A 13,894-nucleotide genomic window follows, 5' to 3' on the forward strand; every position below is an offset into this window, starting at 1 on the left:
CAATTCTTGTTACTCCTTTTGGAGGCTATTTAGCCTAATTTTTAACTAAATATATCTGGGGACAAATAGGTTCTAGTAATGACGGAATAGTTGGTACACCCTCAAGTTTGAGGACATACCAAAGCTTAACCCCCATTCCATATTTTTAAGGACATTTGTCATAAGATACTACTATGGTAGAAAGCATTTATTTCTGAGGTATGATCTTTAAAATTTATGCCAGAGCCATAATTAGGCCATTTTAAAAAGTCCACGAATTCTTAGTCCAATGACAAAAGGAGGTCTATGTCCAATTTTAAGTCTTCATAAGATGAACAAGTATTTTAGAAAAAATACAGTGCGTCTGGCTTGTCTGGGGAACATCAGTGCTTCCCTATATATTCAGAATAGGTCTGAGACCCTCAATCTTCAGGATGTCTTTTCCACATCTCAATAAGGCAAAGTAATGGGCAATAATTTGGGTTCAAAGCTGAGCAATGATCACTACCAGTGCAAGGTTCTACTTTCTGGGATGGCTGCAGCACTGAAAGTATACTTTATTATTATTGTTATTATTAATTATTATTATTGTTATTTTATTTACTGTATTGCAGTAGTGTCCAGAGACCTCATTCATGGCTCAGGGCCCCATTAAGTTAGGTGTTGTACAAATAATTGGCAAGAGTGGCAGTCCACCTTCATCATCAGAGCCTACAAGCACAATCATATCTAGGCAACTGGCTCACATGAAGGATGGCTAATGCTTTAGAACTCTTGAGTCTGTGGGGAATGGTGAATAACGATGGTGGTTTTGAGACTCTGCTGGAGGCCTCATAGTCCTACCACATCCCATCCCAGAAAATAGCAGTAAAGAAGTCCTTCAGGCTGCCTGGAGTGGCTGTGGGGGAAGCAGCCAACCAGAGAGGCTGCAGGGAGCCATATAAAAGGAGCTGCAGAGCTAGAGACAGTCAGTTTCTGCCTGGAGCTGAAGGAGTATGGATGGTCTTCCTGGCTGGCTGAGGGAGCTACAGGACCATGGACAGAGCAGTTGCTGTCAGGGACCTGGGGAGCAAGAAGGAGCTCTTGGCTGGCTGCTGGGATTGAATACAAGACTTCAGTCCTACGGTAAGGATGAAGCATTTGTGAAGGTGCTAGGGCTATGGGGAAGTGGTCCAGGGAACTGTAGCAGCATAGTGAAGAGTTAAAGGGGACAGAGCAGCATGTGGCTGCTATTCACAGAGTCCCTGGGCTGGGACCCAGAGTAGTGGGTGGACCTGAGTCGTCCCTCCCCATTAGCCACAGGGGAAGTGGCTTGAATATTGAAATGTGATACTCCCTGGAAGGGGAACTGAACTGCTTAGTGGCTGAGCTGGGCTCCACCCTGTTACAGTCAGCCGTTCCAGACACCTCATTCTGAAGGGAATGACCCTCTCTCTCTCTCTCTCTCTCTCTCTCACACACACACACACACACACACACACACAGACAGTTCCATGCATGGTGAAAGCCACAGTTGCTTTACATTTCAGGTGGATCTCTTTTGGATTAGCTAGGGGTTCTTGAGAAGACCAGAGTACTTAGACTTCACATAAATCTCTTAGGGTATGTATACACTTTGAGCTGGAGGTGTAAATTCCAGCTGAAGGAAACAGACCCATGCCAGCTCTAATCAAGCCAGCATGCTAAAAATAGAGTGTAGCCACAGCTGCTTGAATGGCAGGAGACTCTAGCCTCTCCAAGTATGTACGCATCTCAGACTCTAGAGTTTGCATGGGTAGGTATCCTCAAGCTGGAATTTACACCTCCGTCTTGAAATGTAGGACATACCCCTAGAAGTAAGAGCAATAGGGCTTGGTCAGCCAGTACAGTGCAAGAGTATTATTTGAACAGAAATCAGTGTCTCCTGCCATGCAGGAAGCATGGGAATGATGCATAACGATGTGTTGTTTTGAGACCACAGGCAAAATTCTTGACTAGGTTAGTCTTGCATTTTCATTTGAATCAATTTCTTTGTCAATATATTTGCCCCTCCCCCCAAAAAAGCCTTCGTATTTACCAAGCTGCATTACTTGGATGTTAAAGGAGCTGTTCATTATTCCCTTGATAGGAAAAAGCAGTTTTGGAAGTCCACAAGGTTTATTTGATAAAATAAATACAAAGCCAGGATATCCCAGTTCTGGGGCTATCTAAATGGATTAAATGATGTATTCAGATATGCTATATCTTAGGAGGAATTCAGTACCTGAAGGACTTAAAGCTCATTCTTGGAGAGGGATAGTAGCTACTGTAACTTGTATTTCATATGTGTCTATTGCTAAGATTTGTAAGGCTGCTGTCTGGAGCCTTAACACTTTCACACAGCACTATTCTCTCAGTATTGAGTCCTCGTTGGATGCCCAGATGGAGAGAGCAGTGAGTGGCAGGCTTCAGCCCTCTTCCTGAAGATTGTCACTGTTTGCTAGTCTTTTAGGCCTGGTATACACTACCACGGTAAATTGATCTAACTTACACAACTTCAGGTACATGTAACTATGTAACTGAAGTCAATGTAGTTAGATCCACTTACCGCAGTGGCTACATTGCATTTTGTTGAAGGGAGAGCATCTCCCGTCGACTTCCCTTATCCTTCTTGGGGAGGTGGAGTACACAAATCGATGGGAGAGTGCTTTCCCATCTATTTAGCATATCTTCACCAGACCTTGGGAGACATGAGTTTAATTTCCTGCTCTGTCACAGACTTCCTGTGTGACCTTAGGCAAATACTTCTCTTTCTCACAGGAGTATTGTGAGGCAACATACATTAAAGGTAGGGAGGCATTCATATGGTAATAGGCACCACATAAAAACCTTAGATAGGAATCCACTGACCATCTACTGACCTCTGCCTCAGAGAGTTAAAAGAAATGTTTGGAGTAGAGAGGAAGGGAGAGACAGGGGCAGGGCTTTCATACCCTCAGTGCCATAATATTGAATCCAAGGGATATCCATGCAGAATCACAATATTCGTTCCAAGACTCCTCCTCTTACCCATACTGCTTCTGAGATAATACTCATATAATTAAAGGGACCTTGATAGCACATATTAAAATGCAATCCTACTCCGAAAAGTATTTATATAAAAATTATACGTTCTTACACCAAAGATCTGCTCCCTAAAGGTTCACTACATTCAAAGCATTCAATGACTTGCGTTGCAAGGTGCTGGTGTAGTAACTGAACCTACAAATTTACCCTACTTGTAAGCTCTCAAGCATGAAAAGTAAGTGAAAGTTTATAAAATGTTACAATAACCTCTAACAATAAATGTTGATGAGAAAATGTGCAAAAAGACAGACTGAATTAGTCCAAACAAAAAGGCCTAATGATATAACTCAAGGACTGTGTTGAGTTGGTGCCTAGTGAAGAAGACACATGTGGGACCAGAAATCAATGGATCAACATTGGTGTGTCAGAAATTATACCTAACTGGTGAACAAAATAATGAGGGGTGGGCTATTCCACCTATCACTCTCTTTGGGGGTTTATGAAGAGGCGGACTCACTTCTGGAGCTTCTCCTAGTGTCCAGGGGTAGCATAGTGACTCTTTCCCCATCTGCCCCCTCTTGACAGATGCTCTGGTCCTCCCATCTTCCATTTCTTCCCATGACTGAGCCAGATCATGATTTAAGTCCACCCTTCCAGGGTAACAAAGTCCAACAAACCAAGTCCAAGACCTTTGTATTAGATTTTTGGCTGCAACTCTGGGCCCTGTGCTCCTCATGCCCTTCTGCCAGGGCTTTCAGTTCTCCTTATCCCCTTCTCAGGGGCTTCACACCACCTTCTCCAGTGGCTGGAGGGGAACCTGGGCCTTCCCACTATACTGGGTTCCAGCCCAGAGACACTAGAAATAGCAGCCAATGTCTGCTTCATCTAACTCCTTGCTGCTGCCTCCCTGGGCTTCTTCCTGCTCAGCCTTTTTGAAGCTTTCTTCTCCACAACCTCACCAGGATCGCCTTTCCCTCAGGGATGGGGTTCTGACAGCCCTCCCCTAGGATCCCCCAATAAAATCAAAATTCCAAACCAAAGGTGCAAACTCAAACCAACTTCCACCCTTCCAGGGCCAGAATTTCATGCCTCTGAAATTCCCCTTGTTGTTTCTCCAATGAACACCTCCCAGGGCGCTCTCCCTGAAAGTTTAAATTGTGCCCATTCATCAGGGCTGGAGCCTGCTTTCTCCTGGCCTCCTACCAGACTTCTCTATTCAGGAGCAGAACCCAGAGCTCACTCTGGTTCCTCCTTGACTCTGCAGGTATCTCTACTCTATCTAGTCCCAGAGACTCTCTCCCTGTAGCCCCTTTCTGCTCTCCACTCTCTCTCTTTATAATCCTCTTCCAGCCCCTCCCCAGCTGCGCTTCATCTGCATTTAAATCTGGGGCGCCCTCCAGGTGCAGCTCAGTATGTTAATTGGCTTGTCAGGCCCACATTAACCCTTTCACACACCCCATCACCAGGTCCTTTTAAAAGAAAAGACTTGGGGAGGGAGAAGGGGGAACAACCCGAGAGCTGTCTGAAACAGCTACTGGTTGAGAGATGGGTAAACTGGAAGGCGTGAACTGTAGCATCAAGGCTTCCGCTCCTACCATCTCCTGAATCTACCATAGTACCATTGGGTCTCGTCATCCTGATCCTGAGAGATATCCTGACCAGACCAGGTCAGAGAGAGGGCTGCAGATGACATCACCACCTTCACCTCCACCGGCTCTAGGTAAATCCTGAATACCACCTGGGAAGTGAGACTTGTCACTCCTTGCCCCTTGTGTATCCTTTTCCTTCCCCACTTTATTTCTCCTCTTTCCTCTCTCTCTTTCTCTTTGCCTTTTCTTTGATAAGAGTCTGGCTTAGGTGGCCAAGAGCATATATTTTGCAGCCCTGCTGTAAGCTAGTGACCAAAGAGGCAGCTAGAAGCAAAGCCCTAAACAGCCTGATGTTGGTACAACTTGCCAGGTCTCCGAGTGATGGATAAGAAGACAGTGTGCCATGCCTGTGTTTTTCCAGCAATGAGGTTGTAAAGGAGAGTCAACACCAGAGAGAGAAGCTGCATTTTCTATCTTTGTTGTTCTTTTCTCTCCCCTCTTATGTGTGTTTTTTCTACTAGGAAATGGGATTGGACCTTTAACAGCATCAGCAAAAACAACAGCTCTAGACCATCTCAGCTAACTTCTTCTCTTTTCCGTAAAAGGACACTACTATCTTTAATAACATCTACAAGACTGTCAGTGGAGGAGGGGTGGGGGGAGCTTACTTCTAAAACCTACAGCTAAAGGGAATAAGGAATGTTGTTAAAACAAAAGCCTTGTTTAATACTTTACATTTCAAATGCTTTAACTGTTTTTTCTTCTCTTCTGTATCTTTAAGAAAAGGTTAAAAAGATTGCTATTTTTTAATAATGGTGAGTTTGCAAGGGTACTGAGCAGGCTGAGGGCTCTGTGCACCAAATCCCAAACCTTGTTTATAACTTTAATGTTGGACAGTAACAGGGTCATAATAATGTCTTTGACTCTTTGGGCCTATGTATTACATCAAAATTAATACAACACCACACAGCTTCCTCTGTGTGGCTCTGCAGAAGTAAATACATTCAGAGAACAGTTACTGGTGATGTAACGTTTCTTTCTGAAGGCCAAATCATGCCTTTGGATATCTGTGTGCGTCCCTAATGTCTTCAAATGTTGCCCTTCTTACATCTGTGGTACCCCATTGTCTTCAATGATAACTGAAGACAGGCTTTTGCCCTAACAATTCTTTCAACGAGGCATGTGTCAGAATATGAGAGACAGGTCTCTTTCTCCTAGCTGTGGTGAGTATGTACTGCTCACTGGATGAAAAGGTAGTGAGAACTTCTGTTTGTGTCTAAAGTAAACAGCTCTGTCTCTGAATACACAGATCTCTTATGTAAGGAGATGTCATTTTGACACAGTCACTTTTGGGAGTAGAACCCACATTAATGCATGCTGTCAGATGCTGATGCATGCTCTTATGGTATGTGTGTTGTAGCATGAATGGCATGCACTGAAAGGTAACCAGTGCCACAGTACTGGCCCTCCAGGCTTCACTCCTCAGAGATGGTGAGCGAGGCACTCTGCAGTGATAGCTATCTTTTTTTTAAGCAAATCATTAGAAATTTTATTCCAGAGTTCATATTCTCTCCTGGTTTTGTTGGTGTGTTTATTGCTCTGTGTGTGTTTATATTGGAAGGAATGTAATGTTATGAAGTAATGTTCCAACAGGAAGAAAACTATTCTCCATCTTGCCACCCAGAGCAGGCTTCCCCATTATTTTGAAAGCAAGATGAGTGGCTGATGAGACCTAATTGACTTATAAAGAGTCATAAATATATGGTATGGGCTTAATTCTGGATAGGGGGTGGGGTGGGCTAAGAGGACTAGTGTCCTCTTACTGAAGACCCTAAGGTAAAATTCTGTTGGTTAGAGCAGGGAAAGGAAGTCAAATTATCTAATCTGACTGTGTGCAATTCACTTGGCCCAGCCTTACAGGAGTGTTATGAAAATTTATTAGGCTAGGCCCAAAATCTACTCATGTACCCTTCACCATGAAGACTGATGATAATGGGGGGGGGGGGAACTAATGTTGTTTTTCTCATTTGTCAAAAAAATATTCTCACCCTGGGCAAGTGAGGAAATAGAATTTTACAAGGCTGACTTAGCTCAGCCTCAATTTCCTCATTAGTAAAACAAGGATAGTTATCTAGCTCACAAATATGTAAGGCTTAAATCATCAATGCTTCCAAAGGGCTTTGAGATCCTTGGATGGAATGTATGCTAAAAGCACTGAGTGTTCTAGTATAATATTAGTCCAGAAGTGAAAAATCCAGGTTCTCATTTGTGAAACCAAGCCCTGGTTGCCTTTCAGCCATGACAGGAGAGGTATAAAAACCTATAGTAAGGCCATTTCAAGGATGCATGCAAACCAAATTTCACCGATTCTATTTGCCAGCAGTTTTTGATTTCTGTAGCATTGTTTCCCCACTGAAATAGTCCACTTCACCTTCACTTTATGTCAGCAAAGGGTTGGTCATGCATTTTGAACAATTAATCAATTATAATGCCTTCTATGTCCGGAGGTACTATACAAACCTGAAAACATTTGAGCTTTGTTTAGCAGGATACTCCAAAAGAAGCCATGTAAAGGGAACCACTTAGCTTGACCAGGATTAATTTGGGGAGCAGCTATACCTCTAGTGTTCAGCATTCTGTCATCCCCACCCAGAATAGAAAACTATTTCATTATCAGGTTCATATGCTTTTACCTTAGCATACAAAGGCCTGGGCTGGTTTAAGCTAGTGGAGCTCTATATATATATATTAAGTTCAGTAAAAGAACATTTGCCTGAGGAGCTGGAGACTCCAGTTTAAATCCACAATATGCCAATGATGTATATATTACTCTTATTTAAGAAAATGTGCAGCAGTTTCCAGTTTTGAATATTTAACTGTGCATAGAAAAAATAAGCTGCTCTGAAATGCCTTTCATTTTAGTGCATTAATATAACCAGCGCATTCCAACCAGAATTCACTTAGAGCAGAGAACTACGCTACAGCTTACACTGTAGCATTGTGATCACATTATTGAGCCTGACACTTCCTTTTTAGAAGTCATACTTCATTTCTATCCACTTATGAATGGCAGGCCCGAGCCTGTTGAGGAAATCTTGACTTCTCTTTGATTTTCAGTGCCACCAGCTGGGATAAAATCCTAGGTAAAGAGTCAATGAATGTCTGTAGCTCAGTATTATCTTCCTGGTATTCACCTCAGAATCAGGAAAAAATTAAAGGCAGGGTTCCACCACCGATTTTTACGGGTGAGCAGAGTGGGGCCTGAGGCACACTGTTCAGATCCAGACTTTCCCATTGGTAGAGGGGCACTTGGACCGGGAGATTTTGGCATTGTTTTTACTGGGAAACAAGGCGTGTTCTTAACTTGAGTTAGCTGGCATATGGTAACTAACATGAATAAACAGCTAGTGATGACAAGGCAGTTTGTAGTTTTCATGTGACTTAGTAGGTCAAAGTAAACCCTAGGTTCATAGACTCATAGACTTTAAGGTCAGAAGGGACCATGATGATCATCTAGTTCTCCCACTCAACAGGCTAATACATATGAAAATTACAAACTACCTTGTCTTAACTAACTTGAGGTAAAATCTTAGTGAACTCAAGCTAAGAACACATCTTTTTTCAAAGTGAAGATGTACCTTTAGTTTATCCTTCTATAAACAGTGATCAGTTCAACTCCACATCTGGATCTGAACTTGCCTTAAATTTGGGGATACTCAGATCCAGGGTATTGGAGCTGATTCAGTACCAGAAATGGGTCAGAATCAAGAACTATCACAGAATAATAGCTCTATGAAAAACCCACACATTTTCATGACACTACTCTCACTTGGTTTCCTATGAACACTTTTGAGCAGGGGGATGTATAAAAAAAGCGGGGGGGAATGTAAAGTTGGAGGACAAAGATTCATATTGCAGGTACATATTCCAGCTGTCACTTTAAAATCTGTATTAATGAGTGAAAGCCATGAGGCTGAGGGCCAGGAATACAACAGCACAATCACGCTGCAACACTTATCCTGGAAACTTTTGCGGGCTTTAGATTTCTTTTCTGAAAAATGCCCTTTGAATATTTGAGAAAATAAATGTTAAACAATGAAAGCCCTCATGATAGATTATGGATACCTTGGTTTTTAGAGTCAGATTGGTTTTCCTCTAGCAAGCCAGCCACTCTCGAGAGCGATATGAGAATATAACTTAATTCGGTTCAATATAACATCCAGCTGGGTGGTGTTATCTGATTTAAAGGGTTAGATTTCCAGGCCCTGGATCAGTGAGGAGTGAATACTCTGTAAAGGTAGTGGGTTTTTCTTCAAGTGGACAGTGTAATCTAAGGGATGAATGGATCATCAGTGCCTGTTCTAGATAATGAGAGGCCAAAGCATGTCCTCTAGGGTGTGTCTACATTGCAGCTGCCTGCAAGCCTTCCAATCCAGGTAGATGATAAGTGCTAGCTCTGCTTGAGCTAACACAATAAAAATAGGAGGGTGGAGCTGCCCTAGTACAAGCCCACCGAACCCACTGGGTCTGTACTCAGGTGGCTAACACACACCACTACCTGTGCCACAATGTCCACGCTACTATCTCTAGTGTGCTAGCTTGAGCTACCATAGCATATCTGTTTATCCAGGCTGGGGGGCAAGCTCCCAACTGCAGTGTCGACATGCCCTTAGACTATAAGCTTTTGGGGGAAAGGACTGCCATTTATTATATGTTTGTACAGTGCCTAGCACAATGTGGCCCAACTTGTTTGTGGGCTTTAGTCTCCACCTCATTAGCAGTGTTAAATGATCATGGCTGTTATTGTTGTTAATAAACAATAACTGTGGGATAAATATGATCTGCCTTGATATTAGGTCTATGATTCCCCCTGGCCTTTAAATAGTGATAGTGGCTCCTAGAGGTGGTGGGTCATATGATGCAATGTTCTATGCAGACCATCTGCTGAGGTCTGATGGAGTATTGCATGCTGGAGCTTGCCATCTTCTTGCGTAGTGCCTTAAAGCTTTGGACAGCTGCAAGTTGCTCCATTTTAAGCAAACTAATTGTAGTCCCCCACTTCCTATGCAGTTGCTAATGAGGGACACCCACAAATGGGCCAAGCAAGAACCTCGGTACCATAGAAAATATTTCACCTTACTACCAGGAACAGAGAGCTTCATTAGTACTTGGTTATTAGGCAGACACTAAAGGAAAAGTATTTGCATAGTGTATCCAAACCAAGGATTCTACAAGTCACCCTGCTGGTTCTTTCCATGCTGGCAGTCTCTGCTCAAGAGATTCAGTGGCTTATTTTGATGGAGACAACAACTTGATTATCACCGTTAAAATGTGTCGTAAAATTGTATTAACAAAACAGCGAATACATTACACAAAGGCCTTAATCACTGGATGTTTACATAATGCCCACTGTGGACAGGTACGAAAGACCACAAGAGACCTGAGACCCCAAAAAAGTCCATTAGTTCTGGCTTTCTCAAGCTGCTGAAGCACAGAGTTTTCTTCTTTACATTTCTGCTTCAGCAGCGTGAACTTTGCTCGCAGTTATTGCAATTCCTATAGCCAGGCTTCCATTATCAGAGAAGAGCTGGGCCAGTGAGGTGTTAAGGACAAGGCAATCGCCGTCTGATATGACAGAGTCAACGCACTCCAGTACAGATCTTGGGGTAGCTTCCCACTTCAGGCGCCTCTGATTCCTGTTGAGCTCAAGCCTGTAGGTGAAGTTATCGGCTTGTGTGGGGGTGCCAATCAACATCATGGTGGCAAAGAACTGGGGGTGGCCTTCGTATTTCTCCTGCTTCCTGAGCACAAGCAAAAAATGGTGGCCCAGGCAAGAATGCATTATTATCCAATCTGTTGGTGCAGGGAGGTGCATGTCTGTGGCCAGGAAAACAATCTCTGCCCCATGAAGGATGTTGATCCGATGCGTCTGTCTCAAATGTGATACCACCACTTCTACATGGCCTTCCCATTGACAGGAAAACAGAGGGCACATGCAAGGAATCAGTTGCGGGTCATGCACTGTCTCGAGGGGATGGTGGGAATGAAGGCTGCCTTGCTCTGTGGAGGTCTGACCGACTGTATGCCTGTTTGACACATACTGCAAGAAGAAGAGAAAAAAAACATGATGAAAGCTGGGGATACCATTCCAGGTACTGACTTGGAACATACTTACAGGGCCTGGTCCTGAGAGGTGCTGAGCACCTGCAAATCCTATTGACATCAATGGAAGCAGAAGGAACTCAGCACTTTTGAGATCAGACATACCCACTGTGAGCAAGATGTGGACTTGTACAGACAGCAAAAGGTGCCAGCAGCTGTCTCGTTCTGCAGGGGAAAAGATAAACCAGCAGGACTGCAATAAATCATCTTAAATGAAAGTGATGTATGTGTTTTAAAAAGCAATTGCATTAGTTCAAGGGAAACAAATCTGTATTTTGTAAAAAACACGGAGAGTATGGGGCATTTTATGCAGTTATGGCTCCTAACAGGGAAATGCAATATTTATAGCTTTATTACCCTTTAATGAGACACTCTGGCAAACATGTACTTTTTTTAAAAATCTGAAATAACATGTTGCATAACACATAATTTTTGAACCCAAATCAATTTTCATTGTGTATGATGGCCTCAGTATTTTTCTTTATGAAAAAAAATACGTTGTACCTAAATCTTGCTTTTTTATCCATCTATATATCTAAAGGTGGACACACAACAGATTGAGGCAGTGGCACGATAGCCCATGTACAGAGACACCAGCTCTTGGAGTCCTGGTGATTGTGTCAACATTTCAGCTTTCATTACAAAAAAAATACAAGTTTCTATCCTCATGGTTGTAAAGAAACACTCAATTTATATTTTTGAGTTTAATTGATGAAGTGACCTCTGCCTCAGTCTGCTGGCATCCTGAAACAATAGCTCTGAGTGATAGGAACTGTCTCCTACATCTCAATGGGGAGCTAACTCCAAGATCCACTGCTCTGAAAGGACCTGCCGACACCTCTTCAGCACAGGGTTTTGTGAGTGACAGAGGAAAAAGAATGCAGTGAGTATTCAACCCTTCAAAGTTCGCTTGACACTAGTGGCAGTTTACTACTTGAAACCCAAGTCTCTTTACCCATTTTCAGCCATGGGAGGTGTTCATGCACCAGCAAAAGCAATGAGAGACAATGAGCATGCTGCTGCAGAACAAACCATGTGCTGAAATGAATGTGTTGATATGTTTTGACACTTTGTCCAGCAATACTGTTCATTTTAACACATTTCACCTGAAGTAGGAAACAACAGTATGTATCAGAACAGCTATCACCCGCCCCTCTCTTGATTATGTCTCTAGTAGAACTGGGAATTTATCAGGCCATTTGGAGTTTGCTTGTGAATGTCAAGTTGCTGAGGCCTAACTATCCCACCCTGTCCCACATTCTGGACTGAAGTCTCCTTCCATTATTATTTCCACATCACTTGGACTTTGTCACCCCAGACATCCTGGGGGATATCCACTCGTAAATTGCCCCACTATGTAAATGATCAATATTCACTTGAAAGGCATGATTGTATAGTCCAGGCTTTTCAGGCAGTTGAATTTTGATATGTAACTTCTAAAGCTACAGCGGGCAGAAGACAGTGTTAAATGTGCAGCTGTGTGATTGGTTTTACTCACTGAGACCCTGTACATTTACTTTCTTCGATATTTGATGCAAAGAGTAATGGATCATTTAAACATGTACTGAACCATCTAGTACTTGCTTTGGAGAATTATTACTCCAAATTATTATGTTTGTATTTTGTTGTGTTAAAATCCAAGAATTTAAAATTTCCAACAAGATACTGAACCAAAGACTGATAAATAACCAGCATTGCCTGGAAAATAAAGTAGATCATTATAAACTAATTAAGGTGTCTGCCTTTAGCTGCCTGCTTATCATAGAGGGATGACAGGTTCACACTTTATCCTGCATTTCTTCCTTCTTCTTATTTGGATGAAAGTTATAGTTAATTTAAACCATATTTTGGTGAAGGAGGTTATTGCGACAGGAGATCATAAAAGGCCCTTTTTTAAATCACTGAAATGCTAATTGCTTCATAAAATGAATTCTAATCTCCCCATCTAATACAATGGGTGTGAGCAATTACTTTCACTCAGCAAATTGTTAATGCAACATTAGTGATTATACTAATTAAAACTAATGAACTCTTACTCACATGCTGATAAGCCTCTCAACCACTCAACAAATTCCAACCGTCTATCAGTTTTATTTAACTTCCATTTTGGAAGATGGATCTTAAATTAACCTCTGGAATAACATTCAAAATTAGGTTTTGAAATGTAAAGCTTTATTAACTGTGTATAATTCCTCTCCAAAGATTACCAGAGTCAGAGAAACCATTTCCATTGAGAGTGTAATTGAATTTAAAAATGTATTCTCCTAATTTGATAAGTTACACTAGCATGGTGTATAATGGTAGCTCATCCATCTGAATCGTAGTCAAGGTAAAAAAAGGACATGTCTCTGCAAATATCATGCTATGACAATCATTCTTTAATGGCTCAGAAGCTGGGTAAATAATTTGTAATGAATCATTTAATTCATTGAATTTTACCTCTTCCTAGCTTTGTGAATTTTCCACAAACAAATTGTGAATTTCTCAAATGTATACAGTATTGGAAAAGATTTGTTACATCATTTCAGTGAAGAATTCCAGGCTGGTATCTTGTTACAGGTCAGATTAGTATGAAATACTGGAACTTCAAGATAGGTTGATTACATGAAGGTCACATGGTGAGTTTCTATTGTCTGACTGGATAACAGCAACCCTTGTCACTGAGTTTCTGGTATGAATACTTACACGTATGAATTCAAAATTCACTTCTGCAAATATTTTCCAAGATTTGTTTAAAATCCATAGTCTCAATGAACATTCCTGCCAGAAAACTCATTTGCTAGAATATCTCCTAAAACCCTTGAGATTTAAGTGATATATAGCCCTTTTGCTGGTTCTACGCACAGGCATGAGTTGCACCCCCTCCCTCCACACACACACAAATAGGCATGAATATAACAATAGTGAATTAGTTTAAGTGTTCAAATGAATACTTATGAACTTTTTCCCCATGTTTGACCCACACAAACAGCTTCCTTCTGTCATGTTTTTTTTTTTAAGGTAAGACTTATTGGACTGTGGTTCTCTTTAAAAACAAACAATGAAGTGCAATGCCTAACTGATCCATTTGCCAAAAGGCATATTTATAAATACATGGCAAACTCAGCTGAATTACAAAACAAGAGAGAGGATGTTTGGGC

General features: G+C 41.9%; 1 protein-coding gene across 3 annotated transcripts in view; it reads right to left on the reverse strand.

Moving 5' to 3' along the window:
• Positions 1-9,907: 9,907 nt before the first annotated feature.
• SIAH3 (siah E3 ubiquitin protein ligase family member 3) overlaps positions 9,908-13,894 on the reverse strand; it is a 61,980-nt gene continuing 57,993 nt past the window's right edge. For all 3 annotated transcript variants that reach the window (XM_054007567.1, XM_054007748.1, XM_054007658.1), the window contains exon 2: positions 9,908-10,692. In XM_054007567.1, the coding sequence (XP_053863542.1) occupies positions 10,099-10,692 (594 nt within the window). In that variant the 3' untranslated portion in view covers positions 9,908-10,098. The remainder of the gene's footprint in view (positions 10,693-13,894) is intronic.

Source organism: Malaclemys terrapin, chromosome 1 (assembly GCF_027887155.1).
Source record: "Malaclemys terrapin pileata isolate rMalTer1 chromosome 1, rMalTer1.hap1, whole genome shotgun sequence".
NCBI classification, from domain to species: domain Eukaryota; kingdom Metazoa; phylum Chordata; order Testudines; family Emydidae; genus Malaclemys; species Malaclemys terrapin.